At 37.4% G+C, this 20,785-nt stretch overlaps 1 protein-coding gene across 1 annotated transcript; it reads left to right on the forward strand.

Annotated features, from left to right (window-relative positions):
* Nucleotides 1-6,091: 6,091 nt before the first annotated feature.
* On the forward strand, nucleotides 6,092-17,215 carry LOC108667220. The gene is made up of 9 exons (XM_018154218.1): nucleotides 6,092-6,215; nucleotides 6,634-6,756; nucleotides 8,811-8,910; nucleotides 9,988-10,082; nucleotides 11,274-11,359; nucleotides 12,948-13,068; nucleotides 15,674-15,851; nucleotides 16,229-16,383; nucleotides 16,966-17,215. Exons 1-9 carry the CDS (start codon nucleotides 6,146-6,148, stop codon nucleotides 17,025-17,027), a joined length of 990 nt encoding a protein of 329 aa, XP_018009707.1. The 5' UTR covers nucleotides 6,092-6,145; the 3' UTR covers nucleotides 17,028-17,215.
* Nucleotides 17,216-20,785: the final 3,570 nt, after the last annotated feature.

The following is a 20,785-nucleotide window of genomic DNA, read 5'->3' on the forward strand; positions in this document are numbered from 1 at the left end:
GATTTTAGCGAAAAAAGAAAAATTTTTCAACTGTGCCTTCGCATCATTTTTATGAAAATTAACAAGTAAATGATTGTCCAAGTTCTGTTTATTTCCTAATCTGAATTTCGACATAACTTTTCAATGCCGCATCGTATCTGTTTTGGGTTTGTTTCTCACGCTTCATGACATTCAAAGCTATGCGACGATGGGTAGCACACGTCACAGATCTTTCTAAAACGGCGGCAATTTGTTATTGGAAATGACCTGCGACAGTTTCCCCACGTTGCGCGAGATCTATCGCTACGGTCCTGCAACTTGTATATCGTATTAGTATTGCATAGATGGAAATTATCTTAGTCTTCTGGAGCATCTTTTGATTTGTTAATCGATTTTCTGCTGCTATTTTACTGTGAGCCAGAACGGTATAAGCAAAAGTGAGTTCATTGCAGGTATCCTATTGCCAAAGTTTGAATTCATTGCAGGTATCCTATTTTCGATCATAAATGTGGCCAGTATGTGTATTGAGGTATATCTCACTCCATTGTGACTCCGATGACGTCAATATCTTTACGCCTCGGACAAATTTATGGCCGGACCCGCGGTCGGTCTGGCGACCGCCGGACTCCAAACATAGAAATAACCTAGCTAATCAACGAAAACCTCGCAGGTTAGGTCCAGTTAGGAAGAGGTTCCATTAAAATTACAAAAAAAAACTAGAAAAACACTAAGGAAACCTTTCCGGCCGCGGGTCCGGCCGTAAATTTGTCCGAGACGTAATATCTTCATGAAATGTCTCATTTAACTTGTTTATTTGCCCCCATTTTATAACTTTTCAGGGTTAAACGGTGTTGTGTTCAATTTTTTCGCATTTTCGGACTCTGTATTCCAGGGACTTTATGGATTCTGATTAAGCACCATCCACAACCCGGGGAAACAATGGTTAGGTTAGAGACTCCAGGTTGTTGTTTATCTTGAAATTACGAACCAACGCAGTCATATATACACGCAGTCGTATACACGCAGTATAGAACGCTGAGTTGCCTATTAGAAGCACATTGTTGTGTGATGTTGGAAATTTCCGAAGTTCTTAAATTGTAGCATCTTTGACTTGATTTTGTTTCTAAACCTAACAGTGGTAGATATCGATTGTGTGATGTAATATGGTTTAGTTTATGTATATTGATATTAAGATATGGGGGTGAAAGTGATTAAATTTTAAATTGAGTATAGTTGGAAGGAATTTGTTCAAAATTTGTGAATGTTCTAAATCAAATGTTTTCCATCCGCAGATGTCATGCTCAATAATAATGTCAAATTTCAATGCTTGTCAGAGCTACTGGGGATTACATCATGATGAGTTAAAGATGGATATATTGTACATATTTTGAACATGTGTACTGAAGCCTCGTAGGACAAATTTGAGATGCCCCACTGGACGCGTGGTTTTGACTGGACGCGTGGTTTTACTCAATGACTGCAATAATGATGTCAAAATTCAATACTTGTCAGAGCTACTAAGGATGACGTCATGATGATATCATGATGAGTTAAAAATTGATATATTTTACATATTTTGAACATATTTACTTGAACCTCATAGGAAAAATGTGAGATGCCTCCATAATAGACATTGTATTTAGGTTAGGTGCTGATGGAAAAGTGGTTTTTATGAAATCGCAAAAGTTATTCTATTAAACATCTCCGTGCGATGACATGTATTGTTTTACGGTGCGGCTAGCATGGATATTAATGTTATGTGGTGATTTCTTCTAAAGTGAACGCGCGTTTTGACATATATGGACCAGTACTAGTGTAACGAGACGAGGCACTGAAATTGAGCGTTTAATTTGCGATTGTGGCATGTTAATAGGGGTTATTTTGACACCGACACATTATACTTATTGCTCTCGGAGATTTCATTATTGAATTGATTAGATAGGAGATGCAAATTAAGGTCAGGTGTGATAGCAAAGAGGTCTTTAATAAAGTGAATGCTTTGTTTGACGCAGTATGACGCTGAGTCAATGTTGATGTGGTTTGGAATACATCGTCTACCTAATGGAAGCACATTGTGTGGTAGACATCGTGAACGCGGTGGGACACTTTCGGGTCCCTTCCGGGTCCCTTCCGCTGTCAAAGTAGACTTGCCAGGTTTAAGACAGCTTAGGTTTTGGACGCCGTGCTATTTTAATGAATGTAATGACTGAGGACTTCTGATGCAGCCCAGACATAGCTGATGGAATCTGGGGTTAGGTAAAGCGGGCCAAGTTCTTTTTTTTTTTAAACAGGGCGGACCCGATAAGACAACCTGAGGTTGGGTTAAGGACACCGCAAAGCACTTTCCTTGTAAGGATGACCATGCTCATGGACATTGTTTGTGTGAACATCGACAAACTATCTGGGGGATACTATGGTAAGGTTAGGGTCTCAAGGTTGTTGTTCATAGTGAAATAATGAAGCAACGCAGTCGTAAATACACGCATTATATGACGCTAAGTCAACGTTGATGTTGGTTATAATGAAAGCGCATTCTGCGGTGTGCATCGTTGGATGTAATATGGTTTATTGAAATTGATATTAAGATAGGGGGGGGGTGAAAGTGATTATCTGGTTTACGAAAGGATATAAGTTTCTAGATAAATAATTACATCTGCCTAATCTAAAGCACTGAAGTCGAGAAATGGCGTTTAAAAAGAAAACACAATTTCCCAAAGAGAGATTTGCCTTCAAAACTATTGTAGGACGTCAAAGGAGTTATACATTAGTAATTTCCATGTTCAGTTGAACTGCTGAAGAAAGTGGAACATTACATTATAGTGTGCAGGAGCATTAAATTTTTTAGGGCGAAATGCGTAAAGCAAAGCGTAGAGGCGCCTCAGTAAAGCCGATGATAGTTTGGTATAAGCAATCAATCATGGCGAGACTTCCTTCTCAAATATAGAAGGCTCCTCTGACTGTTCCGCAACATAGGTGCACCTCGAAACAAAAGGCGGGCAAACTTCACGAACTCTTGGAAGACGAAGAAAGAGGATAGGATGAATTGTAGTTGATTCATACATTCATGACAATGATTAAGATTTTATACACATGTAAATTATCGAAAAAAATATTTATGGGTTTCCATTTTTCTAAAAGTAAAATTTACTTAAATTTATATAGGGGTCTCGATATATATCGCAGAGGTGGGTCTCGATAATCTTACCGAAGTCTTCCATCAAAAGAACAACGAGCGCTCCCTGCCGTAAAGTTCCGCGATATTCCGGAACTCCGGACAAATACGCGTGTCCGGAATCCAGATAAGCAGTTGGAGAATCCGATATGACGCCGTATTACCAGGCTGTCAAACAGACACTATAATAATGTTTATAATAATAATGTTAATAATATATAATAGTAATATAATAATACACAAGCAAATATCCTATTTAGTTAATTCAACCCTACGGCTTCCATACACACAGCCAGAGAAAGGAAACAAAAATTAGGAATACACCGGACGAGTAAGGTTCTATAGTATAAAATGACAGATCACAAAATTTAATGATATGCTTGCTCCAGATGCTTTGAGGTGAGCGCATCCAGACACAACAATGGACTAATTCAAATGAGCGCGCTTGATAATTGAAAGGATGCATACAAATGTTTGCTTCGTAAATATAACATTGGAAAATCCTACTTCAGGAACGTCCTACTTTCGTTTTCATTCTACTTGTCCTGATCCCACAGCTCCTACATGCAGAATGTAACTTGTAGCAAAAGATTTCTGCGAACGCTATCAACCAAATTAATATGTTATGTGTTCGCAATGACTACACGTATGAGAAATTTTGTTTCGAGATTGATAATGCGGCAATGATTAATGAATTGAGAAGTGTTCAGAGTCAAACAAAAAGTTTGACGGTATAATACACAACGTAAGTTCAACATTACAACGGTTCATCAATGTTTGGCAATTTATTATATGATGGAAATTTTACTCTATCGGCTATGTAGCTCACGCCGAGAAAACGAAAAAATTAACTTCTAATCCGATACAATTCAGTAACATAAATAATGCAGATCCTGTATCTGAATCCAGAGGAAAATTTGAGTGAAAATATTTCATAGCCCGTTTAAAATCATTTTTTCAAATAGCTTACAAAGTTCTTAATAGAGTTTTTATTATTAACTTTCAGCCAAGAACGTTTGTATCTCGGCCTCTATATGCCACGTCAATATCTACAGATTTTCTTACATTGGTCACAGCCCTGTCGGTATAACCATATACTGAAATAACTGGTATATAATTCGATGGCTATTCAGAGAGTGGGTTTCGAGATTATTCTCATGAATAAATTCAGAACATCGGTTCTCTTCATTTTGAATGCATGCACTGTCATCTAATTGCGTTTCATTTATGAAATTATTTGTTAATGAAATGTGAATTTCCGAGCGATGTATTCAACACAGTAACTCGATGTAGCAAGAGCAGGCCAGCGAGCGTGACGAACCCAGTTCTAAGAGACAGTCTTCACTATTGCAGCACAAACTTTATCAGTAATCAGGAATCATCTACTAGTTGTCGATGATATATAGACATAAACTGTTTCATAAATTTCCGCATGAATCACAACGTTCTCGCGAACACTGCAAATTTTTCGGTTGCATTTTTAATTATGAAACGGAAATTTTCTGCTTTCGATTAAGACACCTACGACTTCTATGGAATTCGGATTGGAAAATTCACAATTTCTAGAGCTCGATAAAGAAGATAATCAGGCTTCGTTAATTGCTTGAAGTCTACTCAGCTGAGCTCACCGCTAACAGAAAGCAGGCTCCTCCTTTGTCAAGTGAAAGCTTCTATTAAATAACTCATTTACTTGAGAAACACCAGGCTAATTGGATGCCCTGCCTGTCACCCACGTTCAGATCTGGAAATGAAGTGAGATCATTTTCAGGTTACTGAGACTCAAGATACCGCACGAGTCCAGCGGGCTTTGTGGAGACGACGACTGCTGGACTGTTGGTGGTGAACATCACTGTGTGGTGTACATGTTCACTGCGTGGTGTACATGGTCACTGTGTGGTGTAGTGTACATGGTCACTGTGTGGTGTAGTGTACATGGTCACTGTGTGATGTACAGTGTCACTGTGTGGTGTAGTGTACATGTTCACTGTGTGGTTTACATGGTCACTGTGTGGTGTACATGGTCACTGTGTGGTGTACATGGTCACTGTGTGGTGTACATGTCTCTTATACACATCTAGATGTGTATAAGAGACAGGCGTACAGGCTTGTCTAATTGAAAACACGACGTCATTTGCATCGTTACCCTTTGTACAGGCTTGTCAAATTGACAACACGACGTCAGTCGCATCGTTACCCTTCGTACAGGCTTGTCAAATCGACAACACGACGTCAGTTGCATCGCTATCCTTCGTACAGGCTTGTCTAATTGAAAACACGACGTCAGTTGCATCGCTATCCTTCGTACAGGCTTGTCAAATTGACAACACGACGTCAGTTGCATCTTTAACGTCCGGTCAAAATGAACGATCAGAACTGCTCGCGTTTCCGTGCAATATTTCCCGAGGTCGCTGATGAGCGCTGATATATATATATATAGTCTCCGTTCAGGCAAGTTTCAAACAAAATGTAGCTGAGCTGCAGAGCCTGGAAATTTTTTTTTATGCTAAAACTTTTTGTGCGCTGTCTACAAAAGAGAGAAAAATCATATGCATCTTATTTATTTTCCTATACGAAATAAATATTTAAAGAGAATATGAAAATTGATGTGCTTCCCGCACAAAAGTTTTCCTTCCAGTAGAACAGGAATGTATACAAACAACGTTGGGATGTGTACAAAAAAATTACTGCGGTCAATGCAACAAAAAAGATTAACATTAATTTTAAGGATGAAACTGTGAGCAGCTGTTAAACGTACGATGACCGTAAAATCTGCACAATGTTGACAGAATCAACATAAAAATAATGTCTTCAAATCGTTATTCTCTCACACATGGCTGTACATGTAGAACGAAATACATTTGAGTGCTCTCAACATACACATTCTCAACAATCACCTGAATAGTTGTGCAAATTTAAACTCATGTTCAATCTGCAGAGAATGTCAATCCTATCTCCAATTTTCAGGTCTAGATTGTACGTGGAACATTTTTTACAATGAATAATTTATTCACAATACTTTTGGTGCTCGGAGCGGTGACGCTGGCGTCCGCTCAGATTCACCTCGGTGAGTTCTATATTATAAGGATCAGTGTGCAGATGTTAAATTTATGTGATCATCCAAATCAAACTTACCTTAATTTAATTAATGAATAGGTGGATGAATACGTGAATTTTAAATCAAAAACTAGTCAGTTAGCATAAAATTAAGATTTTTCTTAAAGCTAAAAATTGTAATAAAAAAATTTCATGGTGGCATAAAGATCAAAATTGAGTTTCAAATGTAAACAAACCTTTAATTTTCAGATATAAAAGCCTCTTCCAAAATGAAATAATTGTACACTAACGCTGAGAAGCACATCATGTTCAAATTAAAACTCAGAATGTCGACTTCAGTCATCATTCTTATCAAGTTGTTTGTCTAGTGCACTACTTTTGAAGCAATAACTCGTCTATACAAATTTCAATTCTGCTCGCATCCACAGGCCCTCTGAACGTGGACGCGTCGTCGGTGACTGCGTCCGGCATCTCGTCAGGGGCAGCGATGGCGACGCAGCTTCATGTGGCGCTCTCATCCACCGTGCACGGCGCTGCGATGTTTGCAGGAGGTTGGGTTACTTATCCTATTTAATATTTTTTAAATACAAACCTACAGCACTTGTTTGCAGGAGGTCGGGTTACTTATCCTATTTAATATCGTCTAAATACAAACCTTCAGCACTTGGTCGGTAACTCAAATAGATTGTGTGAAGCCGTATAACGTGTCCGTCACTGTACGCTTCGAAATCTGGCACCGAATGAACCATTTTTGATATTTAGTACCTTCTTAATTAGTGATGTGGTATGAACTTCACAACAAAGGCACGAGAATTAATTTGGCATATCAGATACCTAAGCACAGAGGCGAAAATAACGGAGTTAGGAATGATTGAGGAATTAGTGAGGTTTTGTTTAAAAGTATTCCATCATTAATTTGGTAAGGGATCCGACAATCCTATTAAGATTTCGTGAGAGGGCACTCGTCAAATTTGTCCATATCAAAAAACATAAGTCGTTCATCGTAGACATAGCCTAGCTGGCAAAGAGGCAAAAATATAATTTTCATCATGAGAAGGTATTAGTATAAATTAGAAGTTATAGCAACAATGACCGAATCATTTAAACAAATAATAATTAATTATTCTATTAATTTTATTATTTTCTTCAAAAATAATAATAACATGCTTTAGGCATCAATAAAATACTTTAAATAAACTTTAAAAAAAACACGTTTTTCTTGTGGACTAAAAAGTAGAAAATAAATTATGGCTCGCCCCAAAAAACGTGGGTCGGGCTCAACGTTCACCATCAAATTTCCAAAATTCGTGTGTTTTTCGCTTTAATCATAAATCTGCCCGACCCACGTTTTTTGGGGCGAGCCATAATTTATTTACTACTTTCTAGTCCACAAGAAAAACGTGGTTTTCTAAAAAGTTTTTTTAAGTATTTTATTTTCTCCTTTTTAGTCCTACATAATATTCATTTTATTTCAGTTGGCCACGCAAATGCACGAAAGAAAATTATTTCCGAAGTTCTGTAGAAAATTGTATTCGAGGGGATACATTGGTGCATGTAATTTCATTTCATTTCATGCACCAATTGAATAAATTTCACGCATTTCATTGAATAAATACGCCTGGAAACGTGCAACAAATTATTGATTATTGTATTGTCATCGGGAGCTGAGCTTCCCTAAAAGTTTCAGAGCGCTAGCTAGCGGGAAAGTTGGTGAAGTATCGATTGCAAGATTTGATCATCACAGACGGACACGAAAGCGGGCTAAGAAAAACGTGGTAAAAAATCACTCCGTCCGAAACAATTCTCGACATCACGTCGGTTACGGCACAGCGAATGCTCTCTTATCAAACAAAGATACAGTAACGAAAGATTAACAGCAAAAGTAATTATATTCGACGAGCTCTGGCAAATCATAGACGTCGTTGCAAATGCTCGCGGCACTCAACACGATATTTCAAGCGGAATTAATAGCAAATAAATATTGACAACAATAAACCCGAACATTTTTAAATTTTAACAGCTGAGGTCACTACTCCTATTACCAAGCTAAATAATTAAACACGTTATGGTAAGCTAGGGTTTTGTTCAAAAGTTACGATTGAGTCGATATGTTTTAATTTAATTAATCTAATAGTTTACTTAATTAATGTACAGAGTTTAGCAGCTGGCAACATAATTCCATATTGATAACACAGATATGTGTTATCAATAAGTAAAATTATACAAAAAAGACAACTTTTTCTGACGTCAGTATGACACTGACAACACAAATACTGCACCCGTTTATGTTTTCCCTAAATTTCTATTAAAACTGCATGGGGATCACAAGCAGCACACTGCCAAAAGAATATCGCGGCTCCATGACCATGACCGGCAGGCTATCATCTCGCAATATCATATGAACGATACAGCGACTTTCCATAGTCCGTATTAAATTCAACCTTGACTGGACTTACATGAGGCTGTGTTTCACTAACGTTATAGGTAAAAAATTCACTTTATAAACCTAAATGACAATTTCTAAATTATTTTTGACATGAAATTAATTTGTTTATTATTTACTTCACAAAATAAACGGTCAACTGATATTATTGTCCTTGTGCAGTGCCATTCCATTGCGCACAGGGGTCGCTCTCTGAGGCTCTGGTGTGCATGGAGTCCCCTGCGCTGGTGCCGGTCGCAACACTCATCTCTGAGACAGACAAGTCAGAGACGAATTATGCAATCATATACAGAAGCGTTCATTTTCATGTAGATTGTATGTTTTATTGAGACAACCGGCCTCCTCAGTAGCACGCTCTCAGGAACACCCAACTAAGCGGAGGGAAAGACATGTATAGGGTAACTTAGGGGTCGGAAGATAAGACGGCGCTGTTTAAAAGTCAACAACTGAGGCTACATTTTGAGGCTCTGAGAGAAGGTTCTCGAAAGTGTTGGATCCCATAGCTTTCTGAGATACAGAGGTCTTGCGAAATTCAGTTTAGATGTGCGGGTGAGAGTTTACTTTTAATGTTGCCTCACTTTATATTTTTGGTAACTTAGTTGGGGCTTGTCTTCGATCATAAACTAAAGCTTATTACAGAAAATTGCTTGAAGTGTTTTTTAGCTCATTTTCTCATTTATGGAAAAAATGCACTATTGTGCTCGCATGGCCTTCTGTATGTCTGTCTGTCCGTCCGTCCGTCCGTCCGTAACCTCAAGTTTTAGTTGACGAGAAAATGCGCTCTCTGTCACTCACTGCAGTGAGTACTGAGTTATATTTTTTTTAATTTATCGCAGCAATTTTTTCAATCTGAGGATCCTAAATGAACTAAATTTTTGCTCCTATCTCATCGTTCCGGATTTTATTGATTTTTTATTTTATATGTACTTGTATGTCTTGATATTCAAGTTCAACCATTGGTATAGCGAAAAAAATCAAAGACACGTTTCAATTAGTGATTGATGCAACTGGAATCTGTGCCAAGGCAAACATCTGGTTTGCGCGTAATCGGATCTGCATTTCAGTGCGCCTTTACACTCATAGACCATTGTTTTTCTTTTATTTGCAGTTTTTAAGCATGCTCAGTGACATTTCTAAGAATCATTATAACCTAATTTTTCTGTCTTTTTACGTTTATTTATAAACGAGACGTAGACGAGCGAGGTGGCAGAATTTCTGAGCCATAGTCACTTTCTACACTACACTACATTCCAACATAGTCACTTTCTACTCCAAGCTTATTTAAAATATGTCTCAAGTGGCGACACGCGCAATTGGAAATATTTCGTTCCCTTGACAGCATGGAATCACGTGGCTCCATTGACTCGACATCCAATTTGGTGGGCGACAAGGCTTACATTTTTGCTGGGTCTCTCGACACGGTAGTCAAGCCAGGTAAAGTGATGGCAAGAACCTAATATTTCGTGCACTTTCTCATTGTTCATCAATATATGTAGTTTAACTACGTATCAGAATTTGCAAACTAAATAAATTAATGCTTCCGATCATATTATGACAATTAGTTAGTTATGAATTAATGCAATATTTCCAGTAACCATCAATGTGTTTTGTTTCCATTGCTAGTATTTTTCGAGCTCATGATCTGAATGAACATAAATACTTCTTAAATAGGTAGGGTAACGTGGGGCAGCGCGCCCCCCACTTTTTTTAGACTAAATTTTTGATGAAGTTTTAATTGATACGAGATGATTCTTTGTTTTGTTTAAAGGTGCAACTAATGAGGAATGTATGATGTGAATTAGACGCCTATAGAGTTATTCAATTTTTAATGAAACACATACTTAGCGAGAAACCCGCTATGGGCCCGTGACCCGCAGTGGGCTCGCTGCCCCATGTTACCCTAATAATAATATTATATGAGTAATAATAATAATTATTTTAATAATAGCGGTTTCAGCAATTATTAGGCCGTTGGACCTGTCACCGACTCGCATTATTGCAAAATATTCACAGCTTGTAGCGGTATAGATTACGTAATTCACTGCTATAATTTTTCTTCTGTGTAACCGGCCGGCCTCCTCGCCGATTCTGACCAAAAACTGGCGCATATAGAACTGGGATCGAACCCGCATCTTTCTGCTCCAATCCCAGTGCTCTAATTTGTAACAACTTGACCACCTCCAGGAATGATAATATAATTAGGAAATGTTATAAAAATTATCTCCCTACAGTAGGCAACATTCCATCATCCCGATCAATAATTAATGATAGAAACTGAGACTACATGTTATTACTTCTATGCTCAAGTACGCCATGCATGGCAATGAAGCCTTTCCAGCCAAGTGACTCAACCATGATTTATGACGGAGACTCTGCAAATGAGAAATGCAAGGAAAATTTATTACTTACAATGCTGTGTTCAATATGTAAACAAATTGAAAATAGAATGTGGACTAATCTATGATACCGATGAGTTGAAAACCGAAATGGCTGGAGTGGCTGGCGGACAGAACACGCTACTCCTATCATAGTCACTTAAGAAAAATGGCTCGCAGCTATTTGTTATAGAGTTGCATAATGTCATGATTCACTCTTATCTTATTATTCACATTTGCCTCCTCACAGGTAATGGTCCGAATATTGAGCAGTTTTACTCCCACTACGGCGTCCAATTGATTACTGAGTACGGGGTAGCGGCCGAGCATTGTCAGGTATGTTACGAAATTCGAACATGTGTCATGTGTCAAAAGTACAGTCTTGATATCTTTTTCTTTATACCACATGAATTTTTAAACGATGATAGTGCCAATAAGGTTAGTGATTTGTAACACTTAAGATTGCTAAAATATCAAATCTTTATTAATGTTACATGACTGTTTTAAATGAACAACATAAGCACGCATTTTGAAAGATCAACTGCAGTAAAAGTTGCTGCTTATGAAAAATATTTTTAAAATAATATTTCACAGTTACAATTAAATCTCACTCATATTTGCTTATCAAATAAATGAAGAATTGCTGTGACTCACAAGGTTGACCGTTTGAAACAACATATATCGCTTTGTAAATTAATTTGCACCCAGAAAGTATTTATACGTCCCCATTGATATACACCATACACTACAGTGGTTGCAAAAAGTATCCGACAAAAAGGAAGAACTTCTTTAACTTTAGCTTATCTAACAAAATAACTTTAGCAAACACTATTTTAAGATAAATTTACATGGGAAATACAAATATCATATCAAAACCGCAATGTCATTATTTGTTCACTTGATGATTGCAATTTTGTAAAAGTTAAGTTTCAAAATAAGAAAGTTTTTACTTAGTGTCGGATACTTTTCGCACCCACTGTATATGTAGACCTAAAGGTGCACTCGTCGTGACCTGGTTGCAATCAAACGCCCGACTAGGACTATACGATGATACCTGTGAAATGAATATTTATTTTCTTTTCGATTCCCTAGGAATAGTAATGTAAAAAGGTTATGAAACTTAAGGGAAAGGGAAAAATATCTATTTAGGTATAGAGGTTAGCAAATAACTTCATACGGAAATATTTCCTCGTTTAATGACGGAACCAAATCTATTTCATTCCAAATTATATGATCACAATCGGCTGCAAAAAAAAATAATTAAAATTTTTATATTTGGCTAGGCCTATCTGGCTAGAATGCGTGGTTAGATTAAATTCCTACATATCAAAAATTAGATGTCTAATTTAGTTCATATTTCGACTCGTCAAATTCGTGTTCAAACGATTCGAGTAATCATTTATATTTTAAAATAAATATTAATACTACTACTAAATACTACCTCAACCAGTTCCGCGGTTAAAGTATGGTTAGTTAAAGTATGGTTAGCAATCCTCAAATGAGGGTTGCTTACATAGAATCCTGAACTATTTTCTCAAAATTAGTTTGGGGAGCAAGATATGTGATATGAAACTGATCTATGAATGATGATTATAAATGTTAGTTGTAATCATAGTTACCGTGAAATAAAATTGAACTTGCGACGATTATTATCAAGTACCAAGAGATTAAATAAAATTAATGTTTTAAATAGATTTTAAAATGTCATCAATTTATTTACATGTTAAATATGGTTGCTTATTCAACATGTTATTGGAATGCGAGCACGGAATTTATTAAGCCTACAGGCAAAACAGATACTGACTTGAAGAAACGCGTTCATTTAAACTAATGGACCTAATACTAGCAAATTGGCAACTACGATAGGACCAACAAAATTACGACGACTTTGTTAGATTGTTCACTAATATGAAGTGAATTTCAGCCTACCGACAACCACGGCCCGGCCTGCTCGTATCTGGGTGGCGACTATATCAACAACTGCGCGTACAATGGCGCCTACGAAGCCTTGAATGCGCTCTACGGCGACATTCAGCGGCCTACTGGTAAGACCTACAGATCAACTAATTTTCGGATTTGCTTTATGTTCCTCAGCCATTTTAGGTAGATTCATAATTATGCTCCCGCATCCATTCGTAGCTAATGTTTATTGGAGGAAATATAAGGTAATATTAGCTTCTCAAATCAAGTTCTACTTTTTATCAGAACGAATGTAGAACTTGAAAACTATCCCCAGTTTTGACCAACCTAACCCGCACCAAACCGAGGCCGCTCCGTTGTCGATTGAAAGGAGTTTAATTCGGGACGAAGAGCCGTGGCATCGATGTATCTCAGCCGAGACGACAGTCAAGAATCCAATTATAGGTCGGGTTAACACCACACTGCCGAACACGTGCTAGGCTTATGCCAGCCTCAGTCCAGTCCAATATTCTTTATTGCATTTACATAGAAGTATTCACACCAGCCGTGCAAGGCACCTGCCATGACTATGGTGTGAATGCTTCTAGGAAATGCATCAAACTATATTAGGCTGGACCGAGGCTGGCATATGCCTGTCCGGCACTATGGTGGGAATAGAGTCTGTATCGCATCCTGTCACTCCTGAACAACCTGAAGCCCTATTGCCTGAATCAACGTACGTACTAGTTTCAAACCCAGTCTGATGGTCAGAGGCCGCCTCTCTATAAATGTTTTAAAACTCGAATTCCACTTGGCAAAGATCATCATCTATACACTCTCACACCGAATGCAGAAACATTCATTTGTGAATAAAAGTTTGAAAAATATTCCGCAAGACACTAAAAACGTAAACATTAATACATACGCAATAACGTAAACATTATTATTGCGTAAAACGTAAAAGCGTAAGCATTATGCGTTCTCCATTTTCATATCCAGTACTCGGACGTTATATTTCTCCTTCACAAATCCATGCCTTTTATACTTAACTACACCGACGCCTACAAAGTCTTCGTTGCAAACCATTCAAGATCGTTAATTGTCACTTCACAAATTTTCGCATCCATTAAGTTCGGGAATAAGCATTGTTGCCCTGAAGTTGCATGAATGTTTCTCATTTACAAAAATAATTTCCAAAATAAACACAGATTTAATTGAGGAAAGTGAAAATCATAAAAAAAAATTCTAGAATGCACCAGCAAATATAAAGACGACTTGATTTTAAGTCGTAAATTAACTAAAAATTTAGAAACAAAGAAAATATTCCAGAAAATTTACTATTTCTTTAAGTGAGAAAATGTTTCGGAGTCCAGCCCCACCGTCAGTTCTCAAGATCCTAAAACACAATACATGTCAATCAGTTTTAGTTAAATAATTCATTGTACTCGTACAAGCGTTTTCGGAATTTAAAGTGACGACGGACATGGACTCTGAAACGTTTTCTCACTTATAGAAATAACGAATTTTTTGGTTATTTTCTACACTAGCAAATCAAGTAACACGATGAGCGATACTTCGATTTGGTGTACGAGAAAATAAACTGCTTTCATTCCATTTAAAAAATTAATTTTCCATAATTTTTCTTTCAGATGCTCAATAAAACTGAACTTTTGAGTAGCTTTTCAATATCTCCATCAGTTGCAAAATTGTAAACAAAAATTCATCACGGATCAATTTTCATCCAACTCAAAACAAATCAAAATAGCCAAACATTCACTATCCCGAGGTAGCTTCTTTTGTGCAGCGTAGCGCGTAAAAGTTGAGAGAACTCGATAGCTGAACTGACTGCATTCGCAAGGGATGGCTTGTAGCTGCTCAAATAAAGGGGACAGAAAAATTTGCGCGATTTGAGAACAACAGTCGTGGAACGCGTGGTAATTCTTATGAATATTTCACTCCCGGCTACTCTGCTGCGAATATTGACTGTGTCCACAATCCTTCTTCGTCAGAAAAAGTTTGCATTATTATGTGAAATGGAAAGTAGAATTTATAAGCAAAAAACTGTAAATTCAAATTGTTCCAGATGTCAATAGAATACCTTGCGGAACAAAGATTTCTCCAAAACAGTTCCCACAGAACGAGTATAGGGTAATAATCAGAGCAGTCGAGTTAGGTTGATCTGTAGCTTACAAAACAATGTTATAACAATAATAACAATTCTTTAATGATGTGCAGGTCATAGTCTTGCAAATTTATTCACGTAATATTATAGGTTCTAAGATTCAAATTAATGACTGTAAATTTTCAAGTAAACTCCGGAGCATATTCTTCAAGTGTCTGGCTACCAATCCTTGGGCATCAAGCGGCCAAATAATATACTTTTTTCTTGACGGAGTTGAGACATGAATGTTCGTTTTTAAGTTAATAGTTCAGTATGTTTTCAAAGTGAACAATTTTTTCACGGAATGCCGCGTAAAAAATTTAAGACATGAATGAAAAAATTTTCGTTTTTTGTTCAGTATGTTTTCAAAGTGAACAATTTTTTCACGGAATGCCCCGTACAAATTTTGCTACATGATTGAACGTTTTTTACTTTTTTGTTCAGTGTGTTTTCAAATGAACCTTTTTTTTCACTGAATGCCGCGTAAAAAGTTGGTCGCATACAACTCGAAAAATTTCTATCTACATTTCAACATGAGGAATAAATTTTTTCTGACATCAGTAAATTATAACACTGGACTACTGCGTCAGGATCGGAGGCGCTGCTAGGAACCTTCGCCGAGTTCGACCAAAGGGACTTCTTCACAATCAGCCTGCCGTCGCAGTCGAGCATGGACAACGTAGGCTACGTGTACACCCCGTCCGCGTGTGAGGACGGCACAGTCACGTGCAGGCTACACGTCGCTCTGCATGGCTGCCTTCAGGGCAGGTACACAAATATTCTTACCACCTTCTTGGCCTCTACATCGGCAAATGAATTTTTTCATTTTTTTCTACAAGCATATATAGTGAGTTATCTAAATTTTAGTCACTTAATGTCAACATGAAAACTTGAAAGTGATTTCATTAGATCCACAGTCACGTACAAGTACAATAATGGACAAGGCAAATGCGTCCCAGTTCATCAAAGTTCATATTGTTGGCACCAAATTCTTTCAACAATAGTTTATAAAAACAAATTGATTTCTTTCTGTATAGCAAATATGATTATGAAGTTGAAGTTCGTAAACGATCTCACCTAATAAGTTTGGTGTAAAATTCGACGTCTTAACTGATTAGTGAAGAGAACACAACCCTGTGTCACAGAGAAGTGTTGGGCGACTCGTTTGCTAGGAACACCGAGTACCTGCAAGTGGCAGAGCTCAACAACATCATCGTGATTTTCCCTCAAGCGATCAGCACCATCCTCAGCAACCCCAACGGCTGCTGGGACTGGTGGGGCTACACCGGAATTGGTTATTGTGAGTACATAGCGCGATGTGTTCATTGTGATCCTGAAAATTCCGCTAAGTGAACGTAAGTACTTACGCTCTATTTTCTTGTCTATGATTGGTGGATTTTGCTTGAAAGGCCGTCAATGATTGGCTGATGAACTTACGATCTCTCAACTTTGAGAGATCGCAAGTTGAGAGATCGTAAGTTCATCATCCAATCATTGACGGCCTTTCAAGCAAAATTAACCAATCATAGACAAGAAAATAGAGCGTAAGTACTTACGTTCACTTAGCGAGTTTTGAAAGTATGGCCCAAGCAACATTTGAGATGGTGAAGGTGAACGAAACATTGATGTGATCAAATATCACATCAATGTGCCGCTAATGTGTTCATTTACTGTCGTCCCGGCGGTTATAAAGTGATAAATTATGTCGTTAATTTGACGTAATATGGTACTCACAATAAAAATGTAGATTTATCATATTAAGAAATAAAAAATCATGGATTATAGTTTCAATTCAATAACAAACTAAACTGAACGCGCTACGCAAAAAAATGTATAAATGATGAAATCGTTTGATTTAAAGCTCGTTTTTGTCTAATTTCAGCCACGAACAACGCACCGCAAATCATAGCCATCAGGAGGATGATCGAGGCGGTCATCGGGTGAAACATGAAAACATTGAACCAAACTCCGCATGCACAAAAAATAACAAATAAATGATCAGCAGAAAATAATAACTCATAAAAATAAATACAGCGATCTTACTTTATTATTCAATGAGTTAGAGGAATGTCCAACCAGGCTCTTGTAATCTGTGCAATCTTTACCTATAAATAAAAAATTAACACAGAGAATTGGAACGATATTTTTTTACCTTTTATTATGAAATACGGGATGTTCAAGCTTGATCCCGTCTATAAGCTACTGATATATGCGACCGCACGAAATTTGTATCGAATTAACAGTTACACTTTTGATAGCAAGAAAATATACTCGAGTGAAATTTTTGCTCAGGAAGATGTGCAGGTGCATGCAGCTAGTATGAGAGGATCGTTCAAATTGAATTCTCATTGCAATCACAGGCGATTGATTGAACACTGCGCATTCCCGTTTTCGTTTTTGGTTTGTTCCTTCAAACAATTCGATTAGGAGCCATATCGTTCACATTTGAAGCTAATTTCCCGAAATTTGCAGTGATATTGATGAGGGCGCTGATAACTATATATTGCAACTGCATAAATGACTTCAATTGCAACGACAGCTCAGAAGTGAAGATACGCCACAGGCTGAAATGTCACTCTAAATTTGGATCAAATTTTCCAGGAATAAGTCACAATGACTCGTTTGTAATGATCAGATTTAAATGTACACATGACTCCACCCATGAAAAACATTTTAAAATTTTAGTTACTTCACGTATCTGGCCAGGTAATATTGTGTCAGCATGAGGAGGCAAAGGATGTTCCAGGCAGGGTTGCCCGGGTAGCTGCCCACCTATCTCTACCCGGGCTGGTTTTTTAAATCCGTAGTAAAAAGTAGATTTTAAAGGAAATTTAAGAATTCATCAAAATTATCCCATGTTTGAATTTCAGAATGAAATAATACTGGATAGAAGCTATCAAAAATGCATCAATTATAAGGGGAGCGTCTCGGTCTGGAAAATTTTTTTATTTACGAGCGGATCACTTTGAAACTTGGTGCACAGGTGTAAAACAGAAATCTAGGACTTTTTTGTTTGTGTAAATTTTTCGAAAAAAAATTAAAGAAAACGCGAATTTAATAGAAAATGGCAGAAAGGGGGTACTGTATAAATCTATCTCCTCCTAGGATTTTCAAGGAACAACATCGAATCAAATCATTCATATCATATCATTCATTCGTAAAGACCACATCTAGAGGTTCGTCATGACTTTTTTTTCGAAATTCTCATTTTTGTGGGTGGGGGGGATTTTTCGTTCGTTTTTCTATATCTATAACGGGTTTTCTTCTAACTATAACGAAATTACGGAAAAAAAACATGACAATTCTCTAGATCTTTTCTTTACGAATCGAATGGTATATCTCTCAATGCTGCAGCCTGAAAATCATAGGAGGAGATAGATTTTTAAGATGGCGCCTTTTGGAAATTTTAATTGTTCAGGGGAGCCAAATAAGTAAAATTTATAGAAAAAAATGTAACTCAGTACCCACTGCAGTGAGTGACAGAGAGCGCATTTTCTCGTCGACGAAAACTTGAGGTCACGGATAGACGGACGGACAGACAGACGGACATGGCGAGCACAATAGTGCATTTGTTCCATAATTGAGAAAATGCGCTAAAAAGAAGAATATGCCCAAAAATTGCTTGGTATTTTAGACCAAGCTCACCCATTGCCAGTTATAGTTGCACTTGGGTACCAGCACCCGTCTTTCTTGTCCAGTTTAACGTGAATAATAAGCTATAAATGTGATTTTTGTGATACTTATGTATATATTTAAAATTTTCATTTCATATAAGTTCAAAACGGCCTTACGCAAAAATTATTGCGTGCACATCCATGGTATTAGATTTGTTGAACGCGTTTTGTTTGTAGCTTTCAAACGAGTGCTAGCACTTTGCAATTGACGAGACTAATGATCTATATGTACAGATTTAATTCAACTACATATGTATATATATTTTTAAAATAAGGTCGTTCATTTCATCAATGAAATTCCTTTTTGTAAAAACTGGAGCACGCAGACATGCGGTTTGCTGCGTTCGACGCGCCTTCTCAACAGCTACAAAATGAGCCTAAAACACTGAAAAGCCGAATTTTCTATATCTGACCAAGTCGCTCCCCTTATACGCTTTCTTGAACAAACTCAGTCATCCCATATATGAATAGTGCAAGCCTCTAAAAAAACTGTTATGGATTAGAGTCCTAAAACATACCCACCCATTTTAAAGTTACCAAATTATTACTCGGTCCCATAACTTGCTCTACAGTCATTCGAGACCTATCACAATGACATGAAATTAAACAAGTGACCATCCGATATCTCCTTAATATCAAAGTCCATTCTGTGATTTTTGCAATTGTGTCTAATTTCTAGCCGCTTATTTAGCAATGTATGTCACACCATTGATAGAGAAATAAACTTCACAGGGATTTTATGTAACAATTTGATGTCAGCTTTATCTTAACTGTAGGCTTTATATCAATTTGATCTTAAGTGTTAATTTAATCTTGAGCTGAGCACAGTCTTCAGCTGAGATCCCTGCAGCAGAGCGCCCTCGTGTATTTTCTAACCTGTCACAATTTCTGTTGCATTCTGGCATGCTGGATTCACTGTGAAGCCAAAGGAGCCATAAACAATTGACTAATGTCTTGTTCTAACTAACTTACTCTCAGATTTAGTCAACAGTTATGAGAAACTGCTTGCTGTGAGGCCTGTTGCAGCCCCGTGGAAACCTGCTTATTGGCGCCAGAAGCAGCACTATAATTAGCAAAGTACCAAGTTCGGTGCTCAGCGCTCTGCTCTTTCTCTTTGACTGGGAACAGGCTGGGAGGTGTTTTGTACACCACAAGTCTTAAAACCAATTATAAAAAAAAATTACGTGTAGTGTCACGGGATTTTTTCTAGTTAATATTTTCACATGTGCTAATAATTTTCTCACAAATTATTATTTCAAATTGTAAAGTATTCGTCAACATACCAGTACACCAAATGATGTTGAAGCAATTCGATTATCTAAAATCAATCGTACACATCGTTAAGGGACATTTTACGTACATCAGTTACCTCGCTAGAAATTATAAAAAACGACTCTCATACATCGGCAGAGCTTTCGTTAAGACTTGGGCCTTCGTAATTCTGAAAATTGTTAGTCTAAAGAGAATAACGTCTTTCCATGGCCTCGGTGGGATAGATGGCCGCACTTGCGCCGGGGTCTTTCATGATTCATATACGATGTTAAAATCCTGCACGTGTGGAAAATATCGGAACACGGAAACTTGAAGCTTTCGGTGACAGTGCGATTTTCGGTAAATCGTACATACCCGATAATCTTACACATGTCTGACGCCTGCGATCCTCAACAAAATACTAGTCTGGTCGGTACACGACATCTGGAATGTTCACGAAAATCCGCCCTGGCAACAAGACAGCAAAAGATCCATCCTCAACCAAGTTAAGCGATTTCCAAGAGTTCTTCACACTATTGATATCCGTAAAATTACTCACATTTCGCGACAACAAAGTCACAGAGCGTGATTAGCGTGTAAATGAATTCACTAAGGAGTCAATAACTGCATAGCTATCAAACTACACTGGGTTGCGATAATGTCGGCACTGATGCGTTATCACGATTTATGTTAACTAGTAAACCACATCGTATGAACCTATGTAATGACCCATGTAATAGTCATCTAGGCCATTCTTTCAATTAAAATAAAAGTCAC

Source organism: Hyalella azteca, unplaced genomic scaffold (assembly GCF_000764305.2).
Source record: "Hyalella azteca isolate HAZT.00-mixed unplaced genomic scaffold, Hazt_2.0.2 contig16463, whole genome shotgun sequence".
NCBI classification, from domain to species: Eukaryota; Metazoa; Arthropoda; class Malacostraca; order Amphipoda; family Hyalellidae; genus Hyalella; species Hyalella azteca.

Bases quoted from the DNA above. Each gene is read 5' to 3' on its own strand.
- LOC108667220 (XM_018154218.1), top strand. From the start codon at position 6,146: ATGAATAATTTATTCACAATACTTTTGGTGCTCGGAGCGGTGACGCTG. The intron at 8,911-9,987 runs GTCAGAGACGAA...TTCCCTTGACAG, and splicing joins CTCATCTCTGAGACAGACAA to CATGGAATCACGTGGCTCCA. The intron at 11,360-12,947 runs GTATGTTACGAA...AGTGAATTTCAG, and splicing joins TAGCGGCCGAGCATTGTCAG to CCTACCGACAACCACGGCCC.